Here is a 24,269-nt window from a genome sequence, read left to right as displayed (position 1 = left end):
CCTGCCTCTGTCCTGCCACTTTGGGTCTTGGGTTCCCCACTGTGGCCCCCAAGGCACCAGTTTTGCTAGACAGCCATATGTGGAGCCATGCAGGACAGGGGGAGTCTGCCTGGGGAAGAAACAACTCCGAAGGTCAGCATGACTTTGTAGTAGAGCTGAGTGCTCTTTGCTGGCTTTCTCAGGAGCCATCTGCATCCTCAGGGCTCATGTAAGAAATAGCGGCTGGGGAGGGGTGGCAGAGGGAGAAGCAAGGGGCACCTTGACTGTAGTTCCTGCTGCTCTAGTGCTCTTGGGGTAAGGTATATACTCTCTTCTTCCTAGCACATGGCTTCCAAGGTGTTTATTGGCTCCTGGAGGCCAAATTAGAGAGATAGACCCAGAGGAGGAGGGAGTTAGGGCCTGCTTCAGACCACAGCTGGCTGGCTCGTCTCTGAGGGGCCTCCTGGGCTTGGACCACCTTGGGTCTGAGGTCCAGGAGGGCCATGGCAGTGGACTCAAGTCCACTTGCCAGACATGGCTGTGGGGCCATAGGTTTGAGCCTGACACTCTGCTTGTTGTAGGGGGTGAATAGGGTGGACAACGAAGTATGGCAGTACTGCCCCAAGCCTCTGTCAGCCCACACTGGTGCCCGTGCATTTCTCTGCTCTTTTCCAGCACCAGCGTCCATCCTGGGGTTGAAGGGAAGGCAGGTGGGTATGTACAGGGGGCACCTTTGGGGCCCACTCCCCCCTTCCAAGGGTAGTGTCTCATTTGCTGTGTGCAAAGGCTGCCTCCTTCCTGCACGAGGCCCAGACCACTGTGGTTTTTGCTGCCACAAGGCAGTGGTGGCTGCTGCTAGGGGCCCCAAACCAAGTGAGGAGATTTGAATGCCTGGAATTTCAGTAACTGCCAAGGCCCAGAGCGCCTTCCTATCTGCTGCACCGTGGGCTGGACCTCTCCCTTGCAGGTGCCACAGCAGAGTCCCAGAGGGTGCCTGTGTCCTAGACTTCAGGCAAGCAACCATGCACTTGGCTTCTTGGAAACCTGATTTTATTTTTTAACATTTTTTAATTGTGAAATACATATACAAAAAGCAATAATTTCAAAGTACACTCTAACAAGTAGTTATAGAACTGATTTCAGAATTTGGTATGGGTTACAGTTCCACAATTTCAGATTTTTCCTTCTAGCTGCTTCTCCAAGATACTGGAGACTAAATAAAATATCAATATAATGATAGTCATACTCATAGTTTAAATCATATCTTCTGTTATAACTCCTCCTCCTTATTTGATCCTTCTCCCAATTTTTAGGGGTATTTGGGCTCTGCCCTTTCTAACTTCTTCATGTTGGAAAGGGGTGTCAACAACATGGGACAGGGGGATGGAACTAGCTGCAGTTCTGGAGAGGCTGGCCCCTCTGTGTTTTAAGATTTATCTGGCCTAGGAACCCATTTGGAGGTTGTAGATTTCTGAAAAGTAAACTTAATGCATACAACTTTTGTAGGATCTCCGATAGAGCTCTAGGCATTCTTTAGGGTTGACAGTAAAGGTTTTGGTTGGGGGTTTGGCAAACCATGGTAATTAGCAATATCTAACTGAAGCTTGCATAAGAGTAGCCTCTCGACTAGCCTCTCGACTCAATTTGGACTCTCTTAGCCACTGATACCTTATTTTGTTACAATTCTTTTCCACCTTTTGGTCAGGAAGGTGTTGTCGATCCCACAGTGTCAGGGCTTATCCGTGGGAGTCATGTCCCACGTTGCCAGGGAGAGTCTCACCCCTGTATGTCACGTCCCACAGAGTGTGGAGGGAAATGATTTTCCTGGCAGAGTTGGTCTGAGAGAGAGAGAGGCCACATCTGAGCAACAAAAGAGGTTTTCTGGAAGTAACTCTTGGGCCTGGCTATAGATAGGCTTAGCTTCTCTGCTACAAAATAAGTGGAAACCTGACATGAGAAGTGTGAAACACACCATCCCAAATTAACAAAATGTAGCCTGGCTATAGGCAGAAAGAAGGAGAAAGTTGGCTCAGGTCTCTGAAGTCAGGTTGCCTCTTAGTGAGACAGAGAGGCAGAGAGAATGGGGTATCAGGATCAGGAAAGGCAGGCAGCCCTGGGCTCATGGGAGGAGTTTAGCTCCCAAAGTTCCTTCTCTTCCCAGATCGGGTGGGGATGGTCTCCCTTTTGGGGCCTAGCTGCCATCTCCCCATTATTGTCCAGCATCGTGAAAGTTGATCCCCACTGTGTCTTCTCCCAAATTTTCTGTTGCCATCTTAGGAGAAATGTTTCGGTTCCCAGGTGCCCTCTTGATATGGGACAGGTATATCTTACCTCCATTCTTCTCTCCTAGCCCAGAGTGGCAGCATCCCCACCCCCACCCTTTCATTCACATCCCATTAGCTATTTCCCGTAACCTCTGACCTGGGCTTAGAGGCTTGCTCTGGAATCCTGGGATGAGAGCCGAAGCCTTTCCTGGGAAAATTCCTAGGATTCCTCTCTGGGCTCAAGGACAGTTGTGATGTGGACCTCGGGTCTGGCCAGAGGCCCCTACTCTGGCTATTTAAGGCCCAAGCTGCTTGGAGTAGCTGGAACTGGGAGTTGGGTGGTTTGTGCCAGCAACTTGGGTGGGAGGGTTCCCAGTGGTGCAGTGACTCCTGGGTCCATTGCTCAGCAACTTAATAAGGCGTCCCCAGGGCAGGAGCTCTCCTGGGGAGTGGGCTTCCTGCCTGCCTGGCAGGGTGCACGGCCAGCACTGTGCTGGGTGTGGGAGCCTGGGTGGAAAGCAGCCTCTGAAATCCCCGGCACCAGAGAAGTCTGGAATGCCTGGGGTAAGGGGCTGCATATATCCAGGATTCAGGTGCCAAATGCACTTATGGTGGGGTATTCCATCTCGCTTCTTGGTAAAAGGGGCAGCTCTTCTTGGCCAGCAATTAGGGCTGCTCCAAAAGCTCAGACAGAGCATTTCCTGATCAGGAAAAGAACGCCCTAGTTATCCACTGGGCTACATAACAAAATACTGTTCTCCGCTTTGTTCTGGACGGCCAGGCCTGAGGGAATGCGGTCGGCCTCAGCAGTTATTATTTTGGTTTTTGTCTTTGATGTGCCGAAGAAATGATGACACCAAAGACTTGGACCTGGCTCAGGAGTCAAAAGCTTGTTGGTGATTAGAGAGAGACTAATGGTCCCGTGGAGTCTCCCATTGTGTGTGTGTAGAGCTCAGAGCTCCTAATTCACTCTGTCTTGGTGCTTTGAGGACAGTTAGAGCCCCCTGAGTGGGTACCCCAGGGAGCTGGGTGTGTGGCTAGCACCAGCAGCAGCAAGTCCATCTCTCACCAGGGTCCGAGTTAAGTTGTCCAGCCTGGAGGCTCCTCCTCCGAACTTGTCTCCTGTGGGTCTCCATGCCCCAGAGAAGAGAGACAGTGATGCTTTGTCCTTCCCACTCACTCCTCTCCCACCAGATCCAGCCTGCAGACTGTCAGGCCATGGGCTCAGTCCAGCCCTCAGACATGTTGTGTTGGATCCTCATGGTATTCTAAATTTGTATTGGTTGCCAACGTTTAGCGACTAGGGGATTTCACATAAAAGTCTAGATTTGTGGATCCTCTTGAAAAATTGGAAGATTTGGCAACACTGTGCCTTCATTCCCACTATTGGCTGAAGTCATGGAACCGTGGCTGCCTTGGATGGAGCACAGGCTCTGCAGCAGTCCCCCTCCCCAGTTCCCCTGTCCCTGTGGGATGCCACACTCAGCCAAGTCAGCGGCTGCCTTCCATCCACCAGGCAGCAGAGCCATGTGGCTGAAAGTGTGGCTTTTGCAGTCATGCTTCTCCTTTCAGATCCTGGCTTCACACTCCTGAGCAGTATGATCTTGGGAAAATTACTTACTTGGTGCCTTGGTGCCTCAACTGTCTTATCTTTACTATGGAGATAATATTACAGCTCATCTCATAGGGTTGATGTCTGTATTAAATGAAATTCAATGAGAGTAGCTCTCAATAAATGTAGTTATTACTACTACTACTATACTGCTCCCCTTCGCCCTTTTATATGACCTGCCTGGTGCCAATGGGCATTTGAGTTTAGACTGAATTAAAGCTCCTGAGGTCAGAGGGCTGGTGCTCGTATTTTTATTCTTGGCAGCCACCTAGTACTTGGCATGCAGTAGACGTGCCCAGTGCATGTGTGTTGAGTGGCTGAATGAATGATTTGGGAGCAAAGGCGTGGCCCATTCTCAAATCCCTGCTCTGCCCTGGTGAGATCCCTGGCTTCTGTGCAACTCAGCTACCTTGTCCTATAAAATGAGGAGAATGATGACATCTGCCTCGCAGGGTGGAGAAAGGACCAAATGAGAGGCTGCGTGTGCATCACGTAGCTTAGTTCCGGCATGTAATCGTCCTCAGGGAGCTGTTGATGTCATCACCAACATCTGTGCCTTACTTTTAGTTGCAAACACTGAGCTGTTTTGTTGTCCACACCTTGTATCCTCTCCTTGGTGCGCCTTGCTTTCTCCCTGTCCCTCTGCATCCAAAGGGTTTCATTTTAGCGACTGTAGCAGTCAAGATGTTTTCAGTTATAAGTAATGGTTAACCCTACTTACTGGCATAAGGGGGTGAAGGGATATATGGCTAGAGATAAAGGGAAAAGCGCAGAGGTGGGGCAGACAGTGGCTCCCTCACTGTGATTTTCTTGGCTCTGTCATCCTCTGTGAATGGACTTCAGTCTCAGCCTAGCTCCCCTAATGGTCATAAGACTGTCACAAAGCTCATCCCAGTCATTTTCCTGAGCTGAACTAATCATGGGGTCATGCTTATTGGCTCAGGACCCTTAGGACTCACCCCTGGAATTGGAGCTGGGTTCTCACCCACCAAATTGCAGGACTCATGGTCAGTGGAAGACCTGAAGTTTATTTCTGAGTCAAGTGATTGCTGAGCAGTGCAGGAGATAGATGCTTCTGTGGCTACTGGTTCCTCCTGGGCTGTGACCTCTCTCAGGTTAGTAGAGATACTTGGGACAGGCACCCTGGAGCGAGCACTACACCTTCGTGCCAAATATGTAATCAGAGAACTTGGCATTAGCAGGAAAGTGACCCCTTAGAGAAACCAGGAGGTCACATCAGTCTCTTGAGATCTGGGATCAACAGTGCCTCCCTTGGTCATTCTTGTGTGTGTGTGTGTGTGTGTGTGTGTGTGTGTGTGTGTGTGTAGGCATCATGCTGCACACTAGCACTTACACTGGCCCCTGAGGCTCCCGAGTGGACACTGCCCCTGGTAGGAGGACCCTGGAATGGCAGACACCAGCCTGGGCAACAACCCAGGGATAAATACCTGCCTATATTCCATACACGCCGTAGGGAGAGCCGAGTGCTGAGGGGCCTGGCAGGGTGTTGCTAAGCGTGCATAAGGGGGGCTTCTGTGAGACCCCTGAGTGCTGCTCTTGTCCCCTGGAACTGTAAAGAAGTGTGGAAAATTCAGGAATAGGATGGCCTCTGTTTCTCTCCCAAGGCCTCTGCAGCAGTGTGTGTGTGTGTGTGTGTGTGTGTGTGTGTGTGTGTGTGTGTGTGTGTTCGCGCGCGCGTGCATGCGCATGGTTTCCAGACACAGCTGACTCGGTGGGTTTTGGCGGCAGAGTACAGGATGTTGGATCGCATCCTGATTGTGTCACCCTTGGAAGAAGAGGATGAATAAACACACAGCCTTCTCTGCAAGCACAGCACGCCTTCAATTTTGGAGCTTCTTAGTCTCGCCTGAAAAGAAAAAAGCTCTAGACTGACTGTTCTGTCCTCCATTTGATCCTCAAGCTGCCATGAGCAGGTGGAATAGCAACTAAATAACGGAGCTCTGTGTAAGATGGGCAGGCGCTCCTGGGACCCGGCGCTGTAGCAGTGAAAGTGTTCAGTGCTTCATAAATGTTGGTGGTGCCTTGCTTTGTTGGGCATAGTGAGGGGACGGTGGGGAGGATGGAAAACCTGGCTGCCGCTCTCCCATCCCTGCAACTTTGTAGCCAGCTTTGAGAAGTTTATGGAGTAGTCGGTGAACCAAGATGCATAAAAAAACATCACAGTGCAAGGAACTGGGGCCACCCCAAGTGAGGGGTCTGAAATGGAAGTACCCAGCAACAAGGTCAGAGAAGGTGCAGGGAAAAGGCAGAGGCAGCTCTGGATTCCAGGGAAGGGACAGAATTTGCGAGGATGGCCCCAGACTGTAAGGGGGTTTGGACCTGGCCCTGTCCACCTGTGCTCCACTTTCGGTTTTGGATGTGGCACCAGTGAAGGCGCTGCCGTGAGGGCCTCTTTGTCCAGTTACGTGTGCATCCTAGGGGAGCCTGGGCTTGAGAGGAGAGGATGGGATGTGATCCTCTGGAGATAAGGGATAGGGAGAAATGGTTAGCTCTAAGAACAGAGGCTCCCACTGAGAAAGTTCGTAGAGAATGCACGCACATCCAGAGATAACCCTGACCTGTGTGAGGGAATGGTGCAACTGCCCAGAGAGCCCATGTGGGGTCCAGCCTGCCAACACACGCTTGGGAGTCAATGATACAGGTGGGCAAAATAGTGGAGAAAGAAGGCTGGGTCTGAGTGCCAGGAAGCTCAGAGGGGTTTGGGCCGAGGCAGCAGATTGTTAGGAAGCGATGTGGCGCTAAGGAGAGCCGTCTGCAGGGAGCTCCGAGGGTGGCCACAGGGCCCTGCCGCCTGGTCCCGAGCCCCCCACCAGGCGGGAGCCACATGTGTGTGAAGGGCTGCCACGGTCCTAATCAGTAGCTCCTGGGTCTCTGCTCAGTTGGGGCATGTTTCCTTCCCTTGGAGCAGTGGGCAGTGAGGGCAGGGTAAGGCTTCAGACCCACTGGCCTGCCTTGTCCTTGCGCTTTCTCGCTGGCAGTCAAGGCAGAGGGACCAGGGAATGGAGGGTCCTTCTAGAGGGACCAAACTGGAGAAGGCTGAGCCTGGGAACTTTCCTTCAGAGGGCAGACTTTTCTCCTCCTTCCCAGGGAAGCCAGAGAAACTGTCCACTCAAACTGCAGTCTGACCTTGGCCCTCTGCTTCGGGTCCTCGTGGTTTCTTTTTATAGTGCTGAGGGCCAGCTCCAGTGACCCGTTCACTCGGGACTTGCTGGCCACTTCTCTGTTAGGGTCAAGCCTCCACATTCTCATCTGGAAGCTTCTGTCTGAACAGCCAGGGCTGGGTTGGGGTGGGAGGGTGGCATGAGCCAGAGCCTAGGGTGTCTGGCTAGAACTGAGAAGTGTGTGTGTGTGTGTGTGTGTGTGTGTGTGGTGGGGGGGGGAGGTGTAGGCCTCAGAGTCATGGCCCCCTTAGCATTGGTTCTGAGACCTGAGGTTGGCCATCTGAATCCTTCAGCAGGGCCTGCGTGTGCTTTCCACACTCGGGGCGTGAGGAGCAGAGCGTGCCTGTGGGAATCATGTGCACAGCCTTGTGGGGGCAGGCCCTCCCACCGACCACGAATGTGGAGGGGGCGTTTGGCCAGGCCCACCTGTGGCTTGAGTCCTGCTTCCCACAGAAGGGTCTGTGAGGTCTGGGAGAGGAAACAGCATCGCCCCTCTCAGATCTGGCCCCAGGAACAGGCACGCTCTCCAGTCTTGGCCCATGGGAGTCTTTGTTTAAGATCCGGGGGCCATCTGAGGCCTCCTCATAAGTAGGAGGGCAAGGGAGCCCTCAGGTCCTGGGGCCACCTGCACCAGGGCACCCCAGCCCCAGGCCTCCCTGGCCGGCTGCGCTGGAGCAGAGCCATGGGTGAAAGGCCCTTCCCGAGAAGGGGTTCAGGCCCCGGGCTGCACTGGGCCTGGAGTTGGATTGGAGCCCTGGGCACTCACAGGCATGTCCTGCAACTTGCTGAGAATTCAAACAGGGGCTTCCAGGCTGACGCAGGTGTGACCTTCTCTGAACTTGGCCCTCTTCGCAGCTGGCTCACCGCCACCTTCTGTCCCTCTCTTGGCAGAATGCAGAGCCGGAGCCCCGGAACCTCTCCCTGGGGGGTCATGTGGGCTTCGACAGCCTCCCGGACCAGCTGGTCAGTAAGTCGGTCACGCAGGGCTTCAGCTTCAACATCCTCTGTGTGGGTGAGTGTCACAGCTTGGCGGGGGGCGCCTCAGCAGGGCTTCTGGGAGAAGGGGCTGTTGCCACAGGGTCTCCCCAAGGAGAGTGAAACTGGGGGGGTCAGCATGAAGACTCAGTTGGGGTCTCTGCCGGGGCCAAGAACAGAGCTGGAGCCAGGGCCTAACCCTTGAGTCGTCCTGAGGGGTAAGTGCGATGAGGCACATGAAACCCTCAGGTTTGTGACCCTCAGGTGTTTATCACAAATATTTAGATCATTCTCGGCTTGTTTATTTTGAAAACATTTACTCATCCCCACTGTGGACCCAGGGCACGGTGGTAAACACACTATCTAGCGTGCCCGAGTACGTATCACTGCAGTACTGTGTAGCGAGGGCCCAGCACACATCCAGACACACGCAGCCCCGGATGGGAGGCACGAGATTCCCGAGGCCCCTTGTGCGGGGATGGTTCCTGCAGGGTGGGACTGGCACGGGCCAAGTGGGAGAGCTGTCCTCCGCCTCGGTGCCCGAGCCCCACCTGGAGACGCCCTGGGCTCCAGCCTCGGACACCCCCCCCCCCGCCGTGCTCCTGTCCCTCAGGGGAGACGGGCATCGGCAAGTCCACGCTGATGAACACGCTCTTCAACACGGCGTTTGAGACCGAGGAGGCCAGCCACCACGAGGAGCGCGTGCGCCTGCGGCCGCAGACCTACGACCTCCAGGAGAGCAACGTGCAGCTCAGGCTGACCATCGTGGACGCTGTGGGCTTCGGGGATCAGATCAACAAGGACGAGAGGCAAGAGGCGGGCAGGGCGGCCTGGAATTCTCCTCCCGGCCCCACCCTCTGCCTGCGCACTGCTCACTCCCGGCTGCCCCATAGAGTCCCTGGGTCCCCACACCCGTGAGGGCCAGGGGGGCCTCTCAGGGAGTAACTGAGGCACGGTGGCCACTAACTGATTCCTTACTCCTGGGGGTGGTCGGGGGGGGGTCAGACCCTTGGACACAGTCAGGGATCCACAGACAGATGCTGTCTAAGGAGAGAAGACCACTGGGTGGCCTGGCTTGGGCGTGCAGCAGGCCTGCCCAGCCCGACGCCCGCAGCCCAGCCGCCGCCGCCTCGGTGACGGAGCCGTCTCTAGTTACAGGCCCATAGTCGACTACATCGATGCGCAGTTTGAAAACTACCTGCAGGAAGAGCTGAAGATCCGCCGCTCCCTCTTTGACTACCACGACACGAGGATCCACGTCTGCCTCTACTTCATCACTCCCACCGGGCACTCCCTCAAGTCCCTGGACCTGGTGACCATGAAGAAACTGGACAGCAAGGTCTGTGGGCAGCCACCCCGCCCTGCCCCGTGGGCTCCACAGCCCTCCCCGGGGTGGGACGCGTGCCTGGGGCTGTTGGGGCTGTCCTGGTCAGGGGCTCGCAGACCGTCCCCTTGGCTTCGTCCTCGCTGTGTTTTCTCCCGCATCCATCCCTGGTGCTCTGGCAGGTTCCTGCTACTCTGCGTCCCTCTTTCTCCGCAGTTCTGTCACCTGAGTCTGGTCCTGATCTGCTTCCTGCAGCTGAACCAGTGCTCATTCTCAGCCCCGCCAGCCTCCAGCCTCCTGCCCCCCTCCCTCCGGTTCCCCCACCCCGACCCTCTTCCCAGAATATTCTCCATCCCATCTCAGCTCTTCTCTCCTCATTCTCTCTCTCAATTCCTGGTTCCTTTGCTCTCTTTACTTCCCCCTTCCTTCCTGCTGTGGATTTTCCTGGGTTCCTCCCATTCCCATCGGGGAAACGTAAACCTCAGAATTGGGGTGTGAATGAGGAGGCGACATTGAGAGGGCAGAGAAGAAAGGACAGCTTCATAAGAGGGACAGGAAGGGGGTCCTGGATCTCCAAGTCACCTGTTAGCTCTCACATGACTGCCCTCCTGCATCTCAGGAGCTCATCTTCGCTGTGAAAAATGGGATGGCCTTGGCCTGGGAGATGTTGAAGTCTTCCTGTGACCACTGCTGATGGGGTCATCTTACCTGCTTAGGGGGAGCTCAGCCCCCACCACTGCTTCTGTCAGGTCCCAGGCCAGCTGAGCATTGCAGAGCACTCTGGGTCAAAGCTGGGCTAATTTTGGGGCTGGATGGTGGTTTTGGGGAACTAGGGCTATAAGAAGCACCATAGCTGATTGTTATGACCCATCAGCACTGCCACAGGTGGGTAGGTTCAGGGCAGGATTACCCTTTGGAGCAGCTGCATCTCCCTGGCTTCCTCCCCTGTATGTTTCCTGGCCAGGGTTGTCCATGGTTAGGGAGGCTTTACTCCAAATACCCAGCCAACCTGCCGCCCCCTCTCCCTGAACCTGGCAGGTGAACATTATTCCCATCATCGCCAAGGCTGATACCATCTCCAAGAGTGAGCTCCACAAGTTCAAGATCAAGATCATGGGTGAGCTGGTCAGCAACGGGGTCCAGATCTACCAGTTCCCCACGGATGACGAGGCTGTGGCAGAGATTAACGCCGTCATGAATGTGAGCACTGGGGAAGGGCCCAGAGCTCTGGAGCCAGAGGGCTGGGAGTCGGCACAGATCTCAGACACAGCCCCAAGAGATTCGTGTTCCCCAGAATTCTGGCCTTAGTCTCTCCTGGGTGGACAGCCCGGAACTAGCCAGTCCTGCATCCTGTGGACAGGGGATGGGATGAACGAAGCATTGGGCTTACACTGGAGCTTCCCCATGTTTTGAGTTTCACAAGCTTTAGATTTAGGGTGGGAACCTGAAACCTGTAGGAGGAAGCAAGCATGATGCCAGGGCTTAGGAACTTGGAAGGGGACCAAGCCCACAGGTCCTCGGAGGGAGCTTTTAATCACCCCTGGGAAAGCTGAGGGCTGAAAGGAAGCCTAGAGGGTCAGGAACTCAGGAAGGGAGGCCGAGGGTTCAGCCTACTCCTCTGTTCAGAGGTTCTATGACACTGATCCAAGAGAGAGCCAAGAGGGGAAATCTGGCCCCAGGCCTTTGTTCTGGGCTGGGCAGCCCCAGGTCAACCCTTCCCTGAGTTTGGGGGTGGCGAGGGGGTCTGTCCATCTACCTATGTGTCAGCTTAGTGCTCATGCATATTTGGGCCCCTTTCCAGGCACACCTGCCCTTTGCGGTAGTTGGCAGCACCGAGGAGGTGAAGGTGGGAAACAAGCTGGTCCGAGCACGGCAGTACCCTTGGGGAGTGGTGCAGGGTGAGTGTGCGGGGACAGGGCCGCCGTAGCTGGGGGCCCTGGACTCAGTCCCCTGCCCTACCCGGCTCTCCCTCCTCTGCAAGCTTGTCTTCAGCACCCTGCCCGGGACGCTGCACTCCCCATCCCCTTCGGCCTACTTGCCTTGACTGGCATCTGCCTGTGTGATCTGGCCCGGGGCCCTGCCGCCGTGCCCCTCGGCGTGCTGAGCCTCCACCGCCCTGTGCTTTCAGTGGAGAATGAGAACCACTGCGACTTCGGGAAGCTCCGGGAGATGCTCATCCGCGTGAACATGGAGGACCTCCGTGAGCAGACCCACAGCAGGCACTACGAGCTCTACCGGCGCTGCAAGCTGGAGGAGATGGGCTTCCAGGACAGCGACGGCGACAGCCAGCCCTTCAGGTGAAAGCTTTTGTGTGGCGCAACCCCGTCTCCACAGCCAGATCCCCTACACCTTCTGGGGTTTTGTGACCCAGAGAGGGGCCGCGGGGATTCCAGCCTCCAGCCATCCTGGCACCCATGTGCTTCTACTTCTCTGGCTCTGCCTGTACCCACTCCCTCCGTAACTCCGCCTTTGACCTCTCTTCCCTTGGTCTCCACAGCCTACAGGAGACGTACGAGGCCAAGAGAAAGGAGTTTCTGAATGAGCTACAGAGGAAGGAGGAAGAAATGAGGCAGATGTTCGTCAACAAAGTGAAGGAGACAGAGCTGGAGTTGAAAGAGAAAGAAAGGGAGGTGCGTGGCTGGGCCTGGGGAGGCGGCTGGGAGCTGGGAGGGCCTGGCACCCGCCCCACCCACGCCCCGACTCCCCCTGCCTTGCACTCCCAGCTCCACGAGAAGTTTGAGCACCTGAAGCGCATCCATCAGGAGGAGAAGCGCAAGGTGGAGGAAAAGCGGCGGGAACTGGAAGAGGAGACCAACGCCTTCAGCCGCAGGAAGGCGGCGGTGGAGGCCCTGCAGTCACAGGCGCTGCACGCCACCTCGCAGCAGCCCCTGAGGAGGGACAGGGACAAGAAGAAGTAGGTGGTGGGCCCCACCCCGAGCTTGCTGCGCTCTCGCGTGTGCACTCACACCCCTGCCCGTCGGCTCCCGCCGGCCCTCTTTGTCTTGCTCACTCTCACTCGCTCTCCTGCCCGCGGGCCATCTGGCTCCTGTCATTTCCACTTGCTCTTCCACCTCTTTCTTGCTCACCTTTCTTTTTCTTCCACTAGCGGTCTCGGGAGCTCACGGTCTGGGACTCTCTCTCTCGTGTTTGTGCACACTCTCTTGCTCTCTCACTCGTTTGTTCTCCTGCAGCCCCTCAACTGTTGGGGACTGTCCACGTGGTGAAGGCTGGGTCACACAGGCAGGGAAAGGCCATGGATGGACAGACAGGGAAAGTCCTCCAGGCCAGGAGAAGACAGGGCCTGGGATGGTCAGCATTTCTAGGCAGATTCCAAGTGCTCCTGTGGTTTCTGCCTAGACAGTTGTGCAGTCTGAGGCAGTGGGCCTGGGGTCCATATTGGCTGGCAGGGGGTGACTGAGAGCAGTGGCGGCTCAAGCCCAGCCAGCGCTGACCCCTGGATACTAGATTCACTGCCCAGCTGTTTTGGGTATACTTGGGGCTGAAGGAAGGACACTCCCTGTAGGGGCACTGTGGGTCCTGCTGGGAAGGGGAGTTTTTTCTCCAGAGAGTAGACTCTGGGAAGAGCGACAGAGAATGGCACGGAGGCTTCCCAGTCTCAAGGACTTATTGGCCAGGCAGGAGCAACTCTGTGTCATGTCCCCTTGGTCTTCTGATAGCCTGTTCCGGCCCCCTTAGTTGGAGTCCACGTGCCCCAGCTTCCGGGGATCTCTCTCTCCCATGTTGCTTCATTCAGTGTCCCACGTCACAGCACACCGTAGGGGTCTCACCCAGCCCTGCTCCTCCCTGCCCCTCGCCTGTATCAGGTACCTTCCCCCTCTTGCCAGTCCCGTAACTAAGTAGGTATTCCCTTCCAGACCTGAGCTCTACGGAATCCCTTTCCTCCTAGGATGTTTGGGAATGTGTGTGCCGAGCCCTGCCTTCCGTGGTGGCAGTGCATCCTAGTGGTTAAGGCCTATGAGCTGTGGCCCTGGACTCCTGCTTCGAGCGTCAGCCCCCTACCTCCCCCTTCACCCCCCCACCCCCACCCCACTGCCCACGTGCATTCCCACACCTGCAGCGACCCTGCCCTGCTCCCTGAGCTTGGCTCAGGCCATCTTAAAGGAACAGCATGCAGGATCCCGTAGGGAATAAGCTGAAACCAAAGCCCGAGGCCTGTAGCCAGGTCAGGGCCTGAGGGTCCGTGGCGTGGGGCGCAGACTGGCCGCCAGTGCCCAGAGAGCCCATGTTGGCCTGCCGGGGGGCACTGGGGCGGCTCAGGGTGGGGGCTGGTCGCGTTTCCCACGTGGCCTGGAAAATAGGTCTTTCCTGTTCGCTGGACATGGCAGAAAGCTTTGGTCAGTTCGGCCTCTGGGAGAGAAGCCTCTTTCCGTGCTGGCCCCGTAGAGGCCAGGAGTGGGGTCGGGGGGTGGCCTGGAGCACCCCCTCCTTTGCCTGGTCAGGGACTGGGGTGAGTGGGGAGTACCGTTTTCATGACTGTGTCATTGAGTGGCTTTGATTGGTGGTGCTTCTTCCTCAAATTTTAATCCACTTTTGCAAAATTACTTCCCAAGCAGATCTTGACCCTCAGCCTGGGACCCCAAACCAAAGCGAAGTCCCTGCTTTGCTCGTCACAAATGCCAAACTGACTGCCCTTTCCCCGGGTCCATTTTGCTGTCTTTTGCTTCTGTTTGGTTTGGTCTGTGTACCTTTTAATGTGTCTGTTTCTTTTTGTTTGTTTTATTTTTATTTTTCAGTTAACGCACACACAGATTTACATGCCAAGAGCGGACTTTAGACTTTCATGTGTTAAGTTGCTCGAGTCACACCTGTGGCCCTTCTCCCACATGGTGTGCGGACGGACTGGGCGCCGGGACAGACGCCAGTGTTTGCAGACTTGCTTCCCTGCCCCGACGGGCCGCCCCCTCTATGCAATCGTAAAAAAAAGCCATGAGTGCTGGAATCCAAAACTGACAAGGTTTATTTTTTTCAGAGCCAGTGGCTGGTCTTCCATTTACAGTGTCACTATCCCTTGACGGAGCAGTTATGTGCCGCTCCCGCGAAGGCCCGGCCGGCGGTGCTGGGCCTAAATGTCCAGCGTCAAGACGGCACCTGACGCGGCGCTCTAGGCGCGGCCTGCTGTGCGCGCTGCAGAGCTCACCCGAGTCCCTGTCATTTTAATTTTTCTAACCTAGAGCTTAATTTCAATAACTTCTAAAACACTTCTAAATTTTTATTTTGGCACGAGAATAAAGACAGATAATATCCTCTCCCGTTATTTTCATAAGTAACACAGATCCCTCTGATTTTTTTTAAACTAAAATTTCTCCAGACCTTCCTTATGTATAAAGTACCCCATATATAGGGAGAGGTGGGTAATAAACTTCCTGCGATGACAGTGTTCGGAATTTCTTTATGGATGGAAGCGGAACGGCCAGGTTCTTTACTGTGGATGTAAATGGAACAGCAGCCCGCTGCCCCCAGCGGGGCCACCTGTACACAAGGACCAACTCTGTGTATGTGTGTGTGTGTTAAATGTCTAACTCCGGTTAGGACCCCAGACCCACACTGCATATTCCGAGCTCAAAGAGTGTTCAGAGGGGAGAAGGTTTTTATCCTGAAATTGTTTCCTTTTTCCTGGCAAAGATATGAAGGTGTCTGATGTATGTGAACAATTTAAGAAAAAAAAACTAGCAGCAAAGGAGCATTTTCCCTTCAGCTGCACTCCAAGGGAGAACACTTTACGTACTAACTCATTGAGTCTTTTATGTTCCCGTTGGTTTGCCAGCCACTGGGATGACCTAATGAGACAAGTGACAGAAAACGAATACATGAAAGGAAGGTACTCAGCTGATGCTGAAGCAGCCCTGCGCCCGGCACTGGGTGCTCCTGCCCCCAGGGAGCTCGCAGTCTAGGGCTTGGCCTGGCTGGGAGCCTTGGAAGCTGGGCTCACTTACTGGTGGCTTGCAGGTTCGTGTTTCATGCCCTCAGGCTTCCCCCATCACTGTTTCCCCTTGTCTGCCTTTTCTAGCGTTACTGATTCCCAGGCTATGCTCTGGCTTCCCCCTGCCATCCTTCGGTGGTGTTCCATGTAGACTGGGCACCGGGGTGAGCTGTGCAAGCTCCCCTGAGATACTGCCGCCAAGACAGCCTTCCAGGCTAGGGGTTCCATGTCCCAGGCCTGCAACAGGTTTCATTAACCCTTAAAGTGAAGATTCTCTGAGCATTATGCCATGACTGGGGGTGGATCCAGGTTTTGTGGGGTTGGAAGCCTGTACGATTTGGAAAGTCTTCTTTAGAAACAAGAATATTAATGGGAAATGAGGTACAGGGCCTTGGAAGGGACCCTGAGGATTAAGCTTCATCAGCTTCACAGGACCCAGCTCTGGTTCCAGAAAACTGATGTTTCAACGCATGTAGTTTGAAAGAGGAGCCATCTAAAAATGTTTATCAGCCTATCTAGCACAGCTGTGTACTGCGAGTGGCTTGTTTTTAAAGTAATTATATGTCTGAAAGCATATATTCACTTGGGAAAATAGGCCCTTTAAGCTAGCATCTCTCAGCTGACGTATTTCTGAAGAAGAGGTCAGTGGCCCAGCAGGGTCACTGGTTCTCTGAGAAATGAGGACTCCTAGTGCATTGAGTGCCACTCCTTGCTCTGGGGTGGGCAGATTCTGCCACCCGTCCACTGCGGCCTGGGGGCTGCCCCCAGGACATGCTGGAAGGTCATCACTGTGTCTGGCTGCCTGCCTGCAGCCGTGAGGCTTCTCAGCATCTCTGGTAAGACTGGTCAGACCAGCATTTTCTGGGGGCCGAGGTGCCCCCCAGAGGTCCGGTCAGCTTCAGGGAACCTCACTGCAACGCTCTCCCCCTGCTGTTGTGTTTGGAATGGTGTCATCTATGGCTGGGGCCACATGAATCACAGGTGAGCTTGAAATCTGCTACCCTCATGGAACGTGACCCATCTGCAGGGGCACCCTTCCCCCCCTCCATGATGTCATCTGTTGGCATTGTTAAGACTGTTATATGGGATCATGGTGGCGTTTACTATGTTGTCTTTCATGAGCCATCTTGGTTTTGGATAGACTCACCATGACATTTATTGTTCAAACTGGGACACTTTTGAGAGTGAAAGGGAACGGGATCAGTAACCATGCCAGGTCTGCAAGCGTGAACCAGAAACATCCCAGGCAAACCAGGATGTGTGGTCATCCAGTTACGGGTAACTGGTCTCTAGCTGGTTTGTAATTGTGCAGAGACCGCATCTGTGTCTGTGTGTGTGTATATGTGCGGGTTTCCTGTTAACTGGGGCTCCTGTGACTGGATAAGATGCCCGAGGGAAGTGTGGCTTGCTAGTCTGTTACGTTAACATGCTTTTCTAAAACTGCTTCATTCGTTAATTCATTTATTCCTTCATTCATTGACTGTTTTTGTTCCTTTCCATTCACTTTGTACTCATTTATTTTCATTAAATTTTGCATTTATTTTGAGTTTTTGTGGTGTCTTTTTTGGGCAGTAGCTTTTCGGATTTAACCAAGTCCCTGAGCCTGTTAATCTGCTACAACCTGGTAAAAATACAGCTTGTCTATTCTGTGACTTTTAGGGGTTGATCAGCTTCTCCAGGAATTATGTTTGAATAGTAAATTCTGCTACAGGCATCTGCAAGAGGCAGGTGAATGCATGTGGGATGGAGGGGGGAGTGATGGTTAGAAAAGACGCAGCCTGTGGTCGGTTGAGCAGGTGCTGTGCAGGACCCGAGGGCAGACACACCCCACCCTCCAGGAGGGCTTACCCTCGTCGGGGAGGCTGCACAGAACAGCTAACGTTTGAGTGCTTGCCCTGTGCCGTGCTGTGCTTCCCAGGTGTTAACTTCTCATCCCCACGATAATCCTATAATTAGGGATCATTATTCTCCCTGATTTATAGGGGAGGCCCAGAAAGATAAAATAACTATCCTAGGCCCGACAGGTGGTTGTGTGAGTAGTTAGGGTTTGGACCGTGCTAGTCTGTACCTGTAATTCCTGAGCTACAGCTTTTCCTTTTTGAGAGCAGTAGAGTGTACTCAGTGCTACCGTGTGCGGTCCGACAGTGTGGACCTAAGGTGGGTTTGTGGGGGCGAGAGGCCCTGCTGGGCAGGCAGCAGTTGAGGAAGGGGGGGTAGTGGTCCTGGGAAGCGACAAGCTCGTGGGTTAATTTGTAGAGAACCTTTCTCTGTTGGGCACCGGGCTGGACTCTGGGGAGGCAGAGATAAGGAGCCGAGGCGCTGAGGCTGGCGAGCAGCCAGCCATCCCTAACAGGGTGTAGCTCACCTCTGCCCACGGGAAGCAGGCTTTCACCCAGCCGTGACGGACAGAGACGCTGCAGGGAGCTGGAGGGAGGAAGGCCTCTTTTCCCGGGGCACGGCCCATCCAAAGGCCTGAGACAGCTTGGCACGACTCGCTCACAAGTTTAGGAAAAGTCCACAATGCTCACCTAAACTGCACCTCCCTTCTCACCCGTCTGCCTTTTCTGCTGCCATAGCATGAGCCTCTGACCTTTCTCCCATCTCCATTGCGGCAGCCAAACTCTGCCCTTCTGCAGGTGGGGATAAAAGGAAGATGGGTTGTGTCCACATTTCTTCCTCATACAACGATCTCCTTATCTCTGAGCTAAGGTGGGCTTTGAGCTCCTAATCGCAGAAAAAAAAAAAGTCAGCTCTGGCAAGAAAGGAGAGGCTCAGTGGTGGAAATGCAATTAGAGGCGGGTAGCCTGGGACCTGGAACCCAGAGGCCGACTTGAACAGCACATTAGGCTTTAACTCACATCTGTTTCCTTAGCAACAAAGAAATTAGCTTTCCAAAAGACAAGTTACATGGTTTACAGAAAAGTGGAACAATGACGCTGTCCCTACCCAGGGCCGGGTCTGCAGGTCTGCTTTCTCTAAGATGTTGAGAGGTGGGTGATCTCTGGGAACACATAGCTCTTGTACCTACAGCTGCCTGGTAATGAGGTCCAGATCCTCCCAGAAGTTCCCCAAAATCCAAGACCAGCTGAGCTGCTGTGGGTCTCGGTGTGAGCCCCTGGCCCTCCCACTATACTGTCCACCTACATCAGAAGGGAGAAGGTAGAGGGCAGCTGCGGTGGCAGATGGGAGCTGTGGCCACAAGCAGCGCACTGCCTCAAGTGTCTCCAATCTGTAAAATGGGTGCTGGGCTAGGTGGTTATTGATACAGCCCAGGAGATTAACTTCCAAGTATATTTAGCTCTAGCAAGTATAAATGTACTTTATCCTATAAATGTAAAAGCAGATTGAAATGGGGTTGAAAGTAATTAAAGTTTAGTTTTACAAAAGCTACAATAAGTAAGCCTGTGTCAAGAAGACGTAGAGATGTGTGCTGATTCCAGCGTAGACATTATTACAGTATCTAGTCCTCAGCCCTTCGTACCTTGTAATAGCGTGTACCAGCATGGCTTAATGCTATGTACAGAAAAACTGTTTGCCGAGGAGAAATTTCACCAGCCACCTCTGAGCGTGTGGCTGCCAGCTGGACTCAGAGGCTCCCAGAGAATGGCTCTATAGTATTAGGGTTTCGGAGAGGCAGCTGAGCTAGCATCTCCTCCTCTCTGCGGCACAGAGGTTGGAGCGGACGCAGCATCAGAGCCTGTTCATCCCAACAAACAGCTTGGAGCTCTGGTGCTGCCTCCCCAACACACGTGTTACCCAGTAATTCCCATTCATTAGTGTAAGCATGCCCCTAATTAAACTAATAATTTGAACCACTGTAAGAGAAACAAAGGAAAAATATGTGCAAAACTTGCTCAAGTTTCTGTACATTGAACAAAGCATACCACTTAACTCACAGCTTGTGAAAAGGAAACATAAGTCATGGCCAAGCCAGGGTAACTGTATCTGCAGCGATTGTCCCATTTTCGCAGTGGTAGGCAGGGTGGGAGGAACCTGAAGGAACTGCACATGTGTTTGGTAGAAGCCTGGGAAGCTAGAAGAACCTGGCCAGCTCTGGTGGCCAGAGCTGCAGAGACTGGTCATCTGAACCAGCTCCAGCCCTTCAGCCCTGAGGGAACCCCACCTTTTTTTGGCCTCGTATTCCAACTGTTATGGGCCAATACCAAGCTTTGCTGGAGAAAGAAGGAGAAGCAAGCTGCAGTAGGAGCATTCATTCTCCCTGGTCCCAGGCCTGGGAGGAGAGAGAGGGGGAGGCAGGGTCATGTTTAGTCAGGTTAAGACCACCCATACCTCTAGTGACCCTGACTGGTTCCCCACTCCCACTCCTAATTTTCTTCCAAGGACTCAGTCAGGAATTTTTTCCTCAATGGCTCTTCCATGCCGTCTTCTCTGTTTGATATAGGATACGTAAAGCCAAATAACTCAGAGGAATCTAAGCAAAGACATATCTGCATTATGCTCTTGAAGGCACTGGAGTCAGGGCAGAGAGGCTGGTGGACAAGTGAAACAAAGTTGTCTGTGCGGGAGGATGGCTAGAAACTTCTTAGATGCTGCTCTGCAAGTTTCTTGCAGTAGCTGAACTGGTCAATATCGGTCTGTAATTAAAACAGCAGCCTTAAGCCAAACCATCTTACATTTTAAGGAATAACACTAGCATGAAGCAACTTCAGAAAGGTCCAGTCACGTAACTTAAAAAGCATTAACCCCACCATCTCAGGGACATCCATCTCCAACCTCAATAAAACGCATCAGCCTAACAGCATTCCATCCTAACTTGTTCACCCTGAGGGATTCTGTGTCCCCTCCCCTGGTGCCTGACACCAAACTCTCCCATGGGAGGTGAAGGATTTGGAATTTATACTCCCCACTAACTTAAGCTCAGACATTTCCTGTATTCTCTTGGCTACAAGGGCTGCCACTGAGGTAAATCTCTGTCAGAGAAAACCATCACTGCTGATTCAGTGAAGGGAACATGTGTCCCATACCTGAGGTCCAAAGGCCATGGCCAAGCGTGGAAAGCCTAGCCCTTAGACATACTCTTCCCAGAGCCAGTGGCCAGAGTATCTTCTGGAGCCCACATGAGCCAACAGGGACCACAGTTACCCTTTTGGGTTCGGAATGCATCAACTAAGGGGGTACAACTCTGAGGGTCTGGTCTGGGGCAAAGCTGATGTCTACCTGTGCTTTCTTTAGCAGATCAGATGTAGGAGTCAACCAGTCGGGCATGAGCCTCTCCAGCTCTAAGGTGATGATGACCAAGGCCAGTGTGGAGCCCTTGAACTGCAGCAGCTGGTGGCCCGCCATACAGTGCTGCAGCTGCTTGGTCAGGGACGCGACGTGGAGGGAAGGATTCCTCTGAGGCAGCAGCTCGAGCACGTGGGGCCAGCCCAGGACCACCAGGGCGTGGAACTGGAGACCATGGTTTTTAATGTTAGAACAGAAAACCCCATACTTTTCATATGTCAGTGACCAAAAGTGCAAGCAATTTAAATTTCCATCAGGGAGCATCAAAGGTTGCCCAGCCCTTTTCGTCCCCATCCATGGCCCCACAAGGGGCTTGAGGCTTACTGCCCATTCTGTGGCCGAGCTGAGCTTCAAACTTGGAGAGCAAAAAGTCTGCTCTGTGTCGTGGTTATTAACATCATGAGCCTAAAGTACCTAGATGACAATGTTTCAATTCTGAAAAAGAGTCATACTGTTCAAGATTAAGGTAGCAGAAAAGTATCTGGTTGGTACGAGAAGAAACTCTGTAACTTGGCAGGAAGGGTCAGTTTTCATAATGAAACAGCCCTGGGTGATTTAATCCTCATGCTTCATAACAGACCAAATGACATTTCCACATTGCGTAATTTTGCCTTACTAACAGAATCATTTCCTCAAGGATGACCATCATTCCCCTAACTAAAAACAAAAACAAACTAATGTATGATATTTTTTTCAAGTGCCAGATCAATATGGTCTAAAGCTTCAATAAGGATCGTGTGTAGGTGGTTAAAGACAGCTGAGCGAATGTGTGTAAAGTGTAGCAAAAGCAGACAGCTTTTTTTTATGTACAGTATTCATAGAATGGAAAGTTAAATATTTTTGCAGTGTGTATTTAAAAGAGAAATTTGCCATAATAGTGCCGTCTAAAAATCTTTGTAAAGTTACTTTAATGTAAAAGTGGGAGTCTGGTGGAACGGTGTTAGATTTGGGTCTATTTAAGATACGTGTTCACTCTTCCGTACGTCGTGAGCCTTAGGGGTCACTTTAGTGTGGTGCATGTGCAAGGACATGTGCACACCTGTGCTCTGCCGGACTCCAATTGGGAACAGCCTATCCGAAGGCACAAACTCCTCGTACTCACTATAGTCAAGAAGTCCAGTGGTGTCCCGATGTAGAGGTCCCACCGCAGTACGTCCAGAATAGCCAGCTCCATCCTCAGCAGCTCATTCGGGGTGTAGGCAGAGCCATAGTGCTTTATGAAATCTTTTACGCGTGGAATTAACTGTTATAAGAAAATAAAGAGGCCAAAGCGCTGCATCATGTCATGGTAGCTTTTGTTTTCTTATCCATGGGAACTGGGCATCTCGTGACCCCTAGTAGCGTGTTCTTCTAGCGACCGACCATAGAGCATGCTTCTGAAAGAAGATTCAAGCCAGGTCTCGGCTCTCTGTCAAGGCGCCACATGATAGTGACTATATATGTGTGTGTGTGTGTGTGTGTGTGTATTTAAAAGAGACATATATATATATGTATATATATAGTGAATGTCACATGGGCACTCATACCCAAAAGCGCTTTGAGGCTGGGGCTGTGCTCTGGCTTCTACTCAGCTGTGAGAACTCTACCAAAGCTTTCTAGGGTCTGTGGGCCCTCTCCATTCCTGCTCCCCATCCCTACCATGGTTGCTCGAACGAAAGAGAGAAAAATTATGCCTTCCTGGTCTGTACCAGCCAGGCAGGCTCGCTGGTGAAAGCGCCCAAGCTGCAAACATGTACCCTTAAACACCTTGGTTGAAAGCAATTCAGTTCTGGAAAAACCATGATCTCTTCCCAGAGAGATTAAAGAGGTTTATCTACATGTAAACATTCAAGTACCAAATGCATTAGAGAGTTGGCCCTACTGTACTCAGACAAATGAAGTATTACTATAATCTCCAGAAATACTTAAGGTTCATTTACTTGATTTTAAGTTGGACAAAGGCAGCTTTTGGGGGGCACAAATTCTATTGAAAGAAACCATGGCTAAAGCAGTTTTATTGAAAGTTTGGAACAAGCAGCTTTTCCCTGACCCCTCAGATCCTGAGATCAGCCAAGACAGACTCGGTGGAAATGGCATTGGCCCCCCACCCCCAGGGGGGAGAAGAGGCAGTGGGGAGGAAGGCCGGGAAGGATGTTGGAAGAACAGTTTTTCCTGAACAGAAGCCACAGTGAAATCAGAAGGCCCAGCAAGCCTGGAGCACCGTGAAGACTCCTCCTCTACCCTGAGCACAGGGCCTTTCTGCCCAGCTCAGAGGAGGGCCCTTTGACATAGTCAAGTCCTTAAGTCTTAAGCAGCTTTCTTAGATGTAGTTTCTCAGGATAGACATTAAGCCACATGGTCTGGGAAGTCTTTTCCTAGCAAATGCCTCTGTTTACTGCAGGTGGAAACTGGCATCAACCAACAAGACAAGATATATCTCCTGGGAGGTCAGTTGGCTGGGCTAGGAGAATTCAGCTGCTCTAATTCTCCATTTATGGGGTCTCAGTCTGACAAACCTAAGGAAGGAACAGTTGAGATCCTGAGAAGTTAGTGACTTTTTCAAAACACCCACCACTCCCAAGGGCGCAAACCCTTCAGGAAACCTGAGTGCTTCAGGGTCATACCCCTGTACCCTAAAAGCAGCCCATTGAGTTTCCAGGGATGCATACCTGCTCTTCTTCATTGATTTTTACAGCAAGTCTCAAGGAAGTAATTGTGGCACACCGGAGGTACCTCTCTTTTATCTGCAACATGGAACAAACGTATTTGAACAGAATGTGGATGCCATCCACAGATTGTAAAGCTTCTGTGGTCTTTTCTCTGAGGAAATAAGCATTTTCTTTTAAAATTTTTATTTTTTGAAGATAGTACTCCTTCACAAGACAGGAAGTTAGTGCTATCTTTGGATTTGACCAGTGGAAATGCTCCTGGTTTTAGAACCCTGGATGGCCAGTTTTTTCTTAGAGGACTAAATGGAGGTGGGAAATATGGTACTTTTCAGGGAAAACAGTTCCCTTCTAACCTCAGGCCTCACTGGATAGGTCTAGACAAACATATCCTACTTGATGACACCGAAGTCCCCTCCCAATGAGGTACTCTCCTGCTTCCCAGGCATCTAGCCCAAGCCACCACACAACCCTGGGCAAGACAGACATGCTAGGAACACAAAGAGGCGAGGGCTGCCAGGGTTGCCACTTCAGGCAAGTCGTTGACTCATGAGCTTTGGCTGCAGCACCTATGACGGCTTTGCCTCTGAGGGTGCAGCAGGGAGCAGAGGTGGGTTCCCTCTCCCACCATCCCCCAGAGGCCTCCGAACCTTAGCGGAGACCAGGAGGCGGGTCATGATGCTGAGCGCCAGGTTAAACGTGGTCTCGTGGAAGCTAAAGACGTTGTTCAGCCTCAGAAGCCATGGCACGACTTCCTGGAAGGCATTGCGGGTCTGCACCTGCTGGAGAGGGGTTAGGGGTGGGCAGGGGAGGGCAGCCCGAGTCCATCAAGGGCAGGAGCCACCCGTTTTGGGGTAACCAGAAGGGCAGTGAGAAGCCCCTTCACCTTAAAGCCTGATTGTGCAGGGGCTCACCTGTTCAGACCATCCACCCCACGGCTACCCCCACTTCCCATGGTAAACGGAGCCCCCCCCCCCCAAACAGGCCCTCTCCGAAGCACTCCCTTAGTGAGTGAAGCAAAGGAACCCCACCTCGTGCGGGGGTCACACCTGGGAAAGGTCCCAGCCTCCAGAGGTGGGATCACCTGAGCCCAAGTGCAGGTG

General features: G+C 52.9%; 1 protein-coding gene and 1 long non-coding RNA gene across 6 annotated transcripts in view; one reads left to right on the top strand and one right to left on the bottom strand.

The window, feature by feature from the left end:
* SEPTIN8 (septin 8) overlaps positions 1-21,803 on the top strand; it is a 79,344-nt gene extending 57,541 nt beyond the window's left edge. For 3 of the 5 annotated variants that reach the window (XM_077138419.1, XM_077138415.1, XM_077138417.1), the window contains exons 2-10: positions 7,929-8,049; positions 8,626-8,821; positions 9,165-9,351; positions 10,375-10,536; positions 11,138-11,234; positions 11,465-11,633; positions 11,834-11,966; positions 12,060-12,250; positions 20,471-21,803. In XM_077138419.1, the coding sequence (XP_076994534.1) occupies positions 8,655-8,821; positions 9,165-9,351; positions 10,375-10,536; positions 11,138-11,234; positions 11,465-11,633; positions 11,834-11,966; positions 12,060-12,250; positions 20,471-20,636 (1,272 nt within the window). In that variant the 5' untranslated portion in view covers positions 7,929-8,049; positions 8,626-8,654 and the 3' untranslated portion in view covers positions 20,637-21,803. Of the gene's footprint in view, positions 1-7,928; positions 8,050-8,625; positions 8,822-9,164; positions 9,352-10,374; positions 10,537-11,137; positions 11,235-11,464; positions 11,634-11,833; positions 11,967-12,059; positions 12,251-14,090; positions 14,732-20,470 lie in introns of those variants that run through there. The other 2 variants (XM_077138416.1, XM_077138418.1) reach the window with 2 other exon arrangements.
* Positions 21,804-22,505: 702 nt separating this feature from the next.
* On the bottom strand, positions 22,506-23,850 carry LOC143664936 (uncharacterized). Its single transcript, XR_013166684.1, has 3 exons — positions 23,817-23,850; positions 23,170-23,244; positions 22,506-23,016 (listed from the first exon to the last, which is right to left on the bottom strand). It is a non-coding gene; the product is annotated as an uncharacterized LOC143664936 (long non-coding RNA).
* Between the last annotated feature and the right edge of the window lie 419 nt (positions 23,851-24,269).

Source organism: Tamandua tetradactyla, chromosome 20 (assembly GCF_023851605.1).
Source record: "Tamandua tetradactyla isolate mTamTet1 chromosome 20, mTamTet1.pri, whole genome shotgun sequence".
NCBI classification, from domain to species: domain Eukaryota; kingdom Metazoa; phylum Chordata; class Mammalia; order Pilosa; family Myrmecophagidae; genus Tamandua; species Tamandua tetradactyla.
Note: the sequence above shows the minus strand (reverse complement) of the source record. Positions and strands in the feature narration are given on the sequence as shown.